Source organism: Pyrus communis, chromosome 17, assembly GCF_963583255.1.
Source record: "Pyrus communis chromosome 17, drPyrComm1.1, whole genome shotgun sequence".
In the NCBI taxonomy this organism is placed as follows: Eukaryota; Viridiplantae; Streptophyta; class Magnoliopsida; order Rosales; family Rosaceae; genus Pyrus; species Pyrus communis.
The window spans coordinates 19,921,201-19,928,340 of record NC_084819.1 but is presented as its reverse complement, the minus strand read 5'-3'; the positions used below and the strand labels follow the sequence as shown (position 1 = coordinate 19,928,340).

Genomic DNA, 7,140 nt, shown 5'->3' with positions numbered 1-7,140 from the left:
AGGAACGCCATATCTAGGATAATTGTTTGAATTATGCACAGAACAGTGTGGATTGTCTGTTTAAAATTTGAAGTTTACGTTGAGAGTGTAGTGTGTGAAGATATTATTGGAAGTAAAGTGGGATGTATTAAGATAAATTTTAATTGAAAAAATAAATGTAAGGTGTATTTAACAATATATACGGAGTGTTAATGAAACAACCCAAAAACAAACATTACTCGTTTCTAAATAAAATACCTCTCCCTCTCTGCGACGTGGACGTCAACGCCGCGTAGGTCATAATTCATTTCACAGAAATGCCATTGCCGTCACCGTGCCCCATTCACATTGGATCGTTGACTAATCCCCGCGGGTCAATCCCGTAATTTCCACAAAGACCGCGCCCGCTAAGTAACCGGCCAACGCAATATACCCACAGCGATAAGTTTTCCCTCCGCTGAGAACTCGCGCCTTCCACCGGACAACGCGACGGAAAAAAATCGACCGAGAAAGTGAGGGAAAGTGAGAGGAATTCCTAGAATTTTTCAAGCTGGCGGAGAAAGTAGAGAAAGAAAGAAGAGAGAGGAAGCGAGATAAGGCGATGAAGCACATTTTCAAGAAGCTTCACATAGGAAGCAACCACGACCCGACCCGATCGAACGAGGCCGCGGCGGCTTCCCCATCCACCGTGGCCTCACCGTCGCTCGCTTCCGATCACCATACGGTGTCCGGTCAGACGTCAGGGAACGCTCCGGCGAGTCCTTCGTCGTCTTCGCCGACGCCGGAGGCGACCGTGCCGGCTGGGGGAGGTGGCACTGTGGAGTCGACGACAACTGTGAACCGACCGGATTATATGATGTCGGAAGAGGAGTTTCAGGTCCAGCTCGCTTTAGCGATCAGCGCTTCGAATTCGGACTATCGGGATGATCCGGAGAAGGATCAGATCCGGGCGGCAACGCTGCTGAGCTTGGGCGGCAATCGGATCCAGTCTTCGAGAGATAAGGTCGAGGCGGCGGCGGAGACCTTGTCGCGGCACTATTGGGTGAGTTTGGTGAAGTTTTTATGTTCGAATTCAGTCATTTTTGTAGTCAATTTTGGTGTATGAGCTTAAATTGGTACTAATTGTAGTGTAGGAGCATGAATTGATTGTTAATTGTGTTAAAACATGCGTTTGATTTGGTATTAGCAAAGATTTTACTGTTAATTAAGTTTGACTGTTGTCGTTGTAAGGTTGACTGTTCGGAATTTGCTTAATTCATTTTTAAGTAAGGGAAAGATCTGGTCTTTTGAGAACTATCAGAATCCTGCTAGTAGCGTAGTAGTGAATTCCCCGCTGTATGAACTTATGGTCTGTAATTCCCGGAGTTTTAATAGTTTTCGAAATGACCTGTGAATTTTCTTTTGATTAGTTTAAAACTTTGGAATACACTCACTGCTAAAACTTGGATACAAGTTGGAATGCAGAGTGGTTTAAGGCGTGGTGGAAGTGTAGCTGAGCTCAGTTTTTTTAGCCTACTCTGGCGTTCTCACTTATTCAGTGTCAAATAGGAAAATCCTCCATTCGTGGTTGGGAGTAGATTTCGTCAATCAGGAAAAAATGTAGTATCTTTCATGAACCTTCATATATTGAATTAGAACAAATACACACTTTCTTGATTATTTGCTTTTATATACTACTATCAAGAGACATTGCTTTACTTTTTAACTCATCTTGATTTGGATTGGATTCTCTTGTTCATACCAGGAGTTCAATGCGCTAGACTATGAGGAGAAAGTGGTTGATGGATTTTATGATGTATATGGACTTTCCCCAGATTCAGCAATTCAAGGAAAAATGCCATCTCTCACAAATCTTGAAGCAAACCTTGGGAGTTCTGGATTTGAAGTTTCATTAGTAAATCGAAAAGTTGATCCTGTCTTGGAAGAGTTGGTGCAAATTGCACAGTGTATTGCTTTAGACTGTCCTGTCACCAATGTTGGTCTTTTAGTTCAGAGGCTTGCTGAACTTGTTAGCGAACGTATGGGTGGGCCTGTAAAGGATGCAAATGTCGTATTAGCGAGATGGATGGAAATAAGCACAGAGTTGAGGACATCAATGCAAACTAGTGTACTGCCTATTGGATCCATAACTATTGGTCTCTCCCGACATCGTGCTTTGCTTTTCAAGGTTAGTTTTCAGATTATCATCAGTTATTAGGACTTTTAGGCAAAACTATTTCAACGATTAGTATAGCTAGCTGTGTTCTATATTATGGAGGCTTTGTTATTTTCAGTACTCTTCATATTAAAAGAGTGATGTTTGTTTTGTCCTTCCAGAAAATATATAAGTCTAGCTTCTCTAATTTGAATTTTCATCTCACCTCGGATGTATGTAACCAACTTCTCTTATTCTCTTAAAATTTTATGTTTTGGATTTAATACATTAGCCATGCTATGAATGGGTCTTCTAATTTAAATTGTTAGTGACCACTGGAAGCTTTTTGGTTTGCTGACATAACACAAGTTTTTTTGCTTGTATCAGTATTTCTCTGCTTTATTACATTAAGCAATTATTTTTTGCATTTAAATATAAGGAGGAACTGTATCGGGCTTAATTAATGATTTTACCATTACAAATTTCTAGTAATAAAAGTTGAGGCTACATCTTGTATATTTATCTGTATCCTCGGATGTAGGTACTAGCTGACAATATCGAGATGCCCTGTAGACTGCTTAAGGGAGTTCATTACACTGGTGCTGAGGACGGTGCAGTTAATGTAATAAAGTTGGAGGATGACAGGTAGTGGCTTGCTTTTTGCAGGTTTTTGTGGTTAAATCGTTGATACTTTTTGTATAATGTTTTGGGGTTTCACTTATATTATTCTGGGCTGGGCTGTACATGCAAAAAAAAAAAAATGCCTACAAAAAAGATATTATTCTGCTCTGTGAGTTCGGTTTTATTCCAAAACTTTTACCAATTTCTAAAACATTATAAGTTTTGACTAATTAATGACAACTTCTAGCCACATAATAGCTTCATAATGTGCAGTAACATAGGAGATTTTGTCATCTATGTATTTAGAATGTAGTATATCATTAGATTTATTTTGTCCTTAAAGTTGAGCAGCAGTCTTCTTTGAATTTTTACAACTTCTCAACTTGATCGGTTTATACCTTTCTACATAGGTTTAATTTATAGTTTGTCTTCAGGGAGTTTTTGGTGGATCTGATGGCTGATCCTGGAACACTCGTACCAACTGACATTCAAAGTTCAAAGGACACTACCTTTAAGCCGTATAATCCAAACTTGAACAAACTTCCTACTTTACATTCTTATATCGACACAGATATTGCTTACCTAGGACCAAAGCCATTACATGGAGAGGGAAGCAGCCAAAACTCTGCAGTTGAAAGTAGTTCAGGTCTGGAGAGAAGACCAAGTTCAGAGAAAGGAGAATCATTTCCAACATTCTCAGGTGCAAGTAGTGACAGTGGAGTTGGTTCTTCTGGAATACCGAATAGAACAACTCAGTTAGATCAGCTTTCCTCATCAGCCTTCGAAAATTCAAAGTACAACAGAGGGAATCGTGGGGCTCATGCAGGTGATGGTGGTATGAGGATGAATGTAAATGTAGTTCCATATACTCAAAACAACTCTGAGGACCCAAAGAACCTTTTTGCTGATCTTAACCCATTCCAAATAAAAGGACCTGGGAAAGCTTCTATGTATAACAAACCGGTGGAGAATAAAGTTGAAGAGCTTCAGAAAAAACAAAATAATCTTGCTTCTGGTCGACCTCCTGCATCATTGATGTGGAAAATTAAATATGCTTTCAATGAAGTCCCTAAAAGAAAGGAGTATGATGGCATCTTCCCAAAAAGTAATCGTGAGCCTAATGGTTACAATTCATCATCTTCAGCTTCGACCAGCTCTACTGTTGCTGAACAGATCAATCCTGGTGGTTTCGGATCAACTGCTCATTCAAATATGTTTGATAGAGATGGCGATGCCAAAAGTTTTAAGGGGGAACAACCCAGGGCTCCGAACTATTTACAGAACAACACAGTAGATGCTACGTATCAGAACAATGAAATTGGTTCCCATGATCCTAGAAAGTTCACGCATGACAGATTTATGGAATCCAATTTGAAACTGAAGGATCCAGAAAGTTGTAACTCGTCATTTGATTCCATTACAAGCAGGGTTGAATATCATTCTAGCTCATCATTTGAGGATGTTGACGTAGGTGAATGTGAAATTCCATGGGAAGACCTGGTTATTGGAGAAAGGATTGGACTAGGTAATGTTCCATACCTGATCAAAGTTGTCATATTTTGGCAAACTGCCAATGTTCGTTCTTCATAAAGAAAAAACTGATCTTTCCTGGGGGCTGTCTAATTCTTCTTCTTGTTCTTGATTAGGTTCATATGGAGAGGTATACCATGCTGATTGGCATGGCACGGTGAGTTTTATATAAACACGATATGCTCTTCCTTACGTCATATGCTGCAGCTATTGTTATGTTTTATTTGATTTTCATTCTTATATTTATTTCATGGATGCCTCTATCAAGTATTCTCATTCTTTCCTATCTCAGAAGTCAGACCCATATTTTTTTTACTTCCGTTATTCTCCTTGGGCATTTCACATTTTGAGTCTCTTTTCTTTTCAACTTAATTTTTTGCCGATTTGCTTAGGTGACTGGCAATGCTAAATTGTTTATAGTTCATTCTTTTTAATGCCAGTAACTGATAAATTCACATGTAAATTAGCACCATCAAATGTATGGTGGCTTTTAAAGCATTGAAAAGTCACATTTTTTTTCTATCAATTATCGTTGCCAGTTGCTGACCAACTACAGAATGAGCCAAAATTGCTTCTCTGTTTACTGGGAAGCAGGTTGAGGAAGTGTTTGGTTGAGGATTCTTGATTGACAATGATATTGCATATGTTCAAGACTATTTTTCTCTTCTTTGAAGTTAGCTAAGATTTGTAGTTTATGATAATTGTTTCTCCATTATCATTATTTCATGGTGAATTTTGCTTTTTTTTTTTCATTACTGCCTGGAACTATTCATCTTCTTAATTCTTTGCCAGAGGCTTGAAACTGTTTTTAGTTTAATTTCACGGGGATTAAAACCAACTGGTGTTTGGCTGGTGAATTTTTGTTGACTTACAGGAAGTTGCGGTGAAGAAGTTCCTAGATCAGGACTTCTCGGGTGCTGCTTTGGCTGAGTTCAAAAGAGAAGTAACTTTCTTGTCCCTTGTATGCACAGTGCTGTACTTTTTAGTTTCCAAGACTTTGAGGAAAGGAAGAAAAAGAAAATAAACTTACAACCTGAATAATTATTGTGTTTCCTTAAGAAAATAAACTTATAACCTCTCAGCTGCTGGTTTTAAATGCATATAGTTGACAATGGTAGAATGTTTCGACCTTAACCCCAAACTGTAAACCAGTCATTTATGGATCATCACATGCCTGGTTGCGTGGCTGTTATATCATATTGATCCAAAACCACTGAACCTGTTTCTTTGATCTTTGCTTTGCAATGTAAGGTACGAATAATGCGGAGATTGCGTCATCCAAACATTGTGCTTTTCATGGGGGCTGTTACACGTCCTCCAAACCTCTCTATCATTACGGAGTTCCTTCCAAGGTATAATTCTGCACCTTGATTATCAAATGATTTTGGACATGTATACATTTTATTTGTCATATTTCCATTGAAATTGGTCTATTTGTGCTTTATTTCCCCAGGGGAAGTCTATATCGGATTATCCATCGTCCTCATTGTCAAATTGATGAGAAACGTAGAATAAAGATGGCTCTTGATGTGGTACGAGTTAGTCTTACCTGTCTTCTTGAGCATGATACAGCCATATCCACTTTCTCAGACCTCTATCTATTTTGCAGGCAAGGGGTATGAATTGCTTGCATGCCAGTACACCGACGATTGTCCACCGGGATTTGAAGTCTCCAAATTTGCTGGTTGATAAGAACTGGAATGTGAAGGTATCAAATTTCTTTTAAATGTTGTTTCTCTTGTTTCTTGTGTATAATGCGATTCGATTTCCATTTGATTAGTTTTTAGTTATGGTATAATTTTACGAGACTGGAGTTCAATTGTGCAGGTTGGTGATTTTGGATTGTCGCGCTTGAAACACAACACTTTCTTGTCGTCCAAATCAACTGCTGGAACGGTGAGAATCTGCGATAATTGCTGATATGACCGTAAATCTTGACTCTAACTATGACACTTTTTTCTCTTTTGTCCGATTTCCATCGATGTCTTAGCCTGAGTGGATGTCACCTGAAGTTCTCCGCAACGAAAACTCAAATGAAAAGTTAGTAACTCTTGCTATTATATTTCTGGTTCTTTTCGTACGGCTTTGGGTTATTTATATCTCAATTATCAAAAAGGACAATAATGTTTATCTTTTGTTAAATATACAGGTGTGACGTATTTAGCTTTGGAGTCATTTTGTGGGAGCTTGCAACTCTAAAATTGCCTTGGAGTGGCATGAACCCAATGCAGGTCGTTGGTGCAGTGGGTTTCCAGAATCGTCGCCTTGAGATCCCCAAGGAGCTTGATCCCCTTGTTGCAAGGATAATTTGGGAATGTTGGCAGACGTAAGTTGCACGAAATTTTGAAACATATGCATATTTGAAATGTCATTACTTGTTGAATTTGGTTTAATTGGTGGTTCTTTCTGTTTGAGTAGCGAACCAAACTTGCGCCCCTCGTTCTCAGAACTCACGGTAGCTCTCAAGCCCTTGCAGCGGCTTGTCATTCCGTCAAATCTGGACCACCCGAGCTCACCTCTCCGGCAAGAAATATCAGTAAATTCTACACCTTGAAGAAACCTCGTTCTCTCGTTTGTGAATAAGAAGACATTCCGCTTCTTTGCTTTCTAAGTTGCGAAATCTCAAACGATAAACAGAAAAGAAAAGAGTGAGAAAGTAGGAAGAAGAAGAATTGTACAATATTTGTATTGCATTGCAGAAGGGAGTCCTTTTTGTACCGTGTTCATATAAATAGTTAGTCCTCAAAGAAAGCTGGAGTTGTAATTTATGTGTTGATACCTCCGCCCAGAAAAGCAGAAAATTGTGGTTACGAAAATTTTAAATTAATACAAAAATTTGTGTTATAATCTCTCATTTTTATTCCCATCAAACTCAC

At 38.8% G+C, this 7,140-nt stretch overlaps 1 protein-coding gene across 1 annotated transcript; it reads left to right on the top strand.

Moving 5' to 3' along the window:
- Positions 1-298: 298 nt before the first annotated feature.
- On the top strand, positions 299-7,115 carry LOC137722473 (serine/threonine-protein kinase EDR1-like). Its single transcript, XM_068461482.1, has 13 exons — positions 299-1,021; positions 1,724-2,146; positions 2,655-2,758; positions 3,169-4,259; positions 4,381-4,421; positions 5,139-5,207; positions 5,516-5,616; positions 5,718-5,796; positions 5,874-5,972; positions 6,092-6,160; positions 6,255-6,304; positions 6,414-6,590; positions 6,683-7,115. Exons 1-13 carry the CDS (start codon positions 581-583, stop codon positions 6,816-6,818), a joined length of 2,880 nt encoding a protein of 959 aa, XP_068317583.1. The 5' UTR covers positions 299-580; the 3' UTR covers positions 6,819-7,115.
- Positions 7,116-7,140: the final 25 nt, after the last annotated feature.

Bases quoted from the DNA above. Each gene is read 5' to 3' on its own strand.
- LOC137722473 (XM_068461482.1), top strand. From the start codon at position 581: ATGAAGCACATTTTCAAGAAGCTTCACATAGGAAGCAACCACGACCCG. The intron at 5,973-6,091 runs GTATCAAATTTC...TCAATTGTGCAG, and splicing joins ATAAGAACTGGAATGTGAAG to GTTGGTGATTTTGGATTGTC. The intron at 6,591-6,682 runs GTAAGTTGCACG...CTGTTTGAGTAG, and splicing joins ATTTGGGAATGTTGGCAGAC to CGAACCAAACTTGCGCCCCT.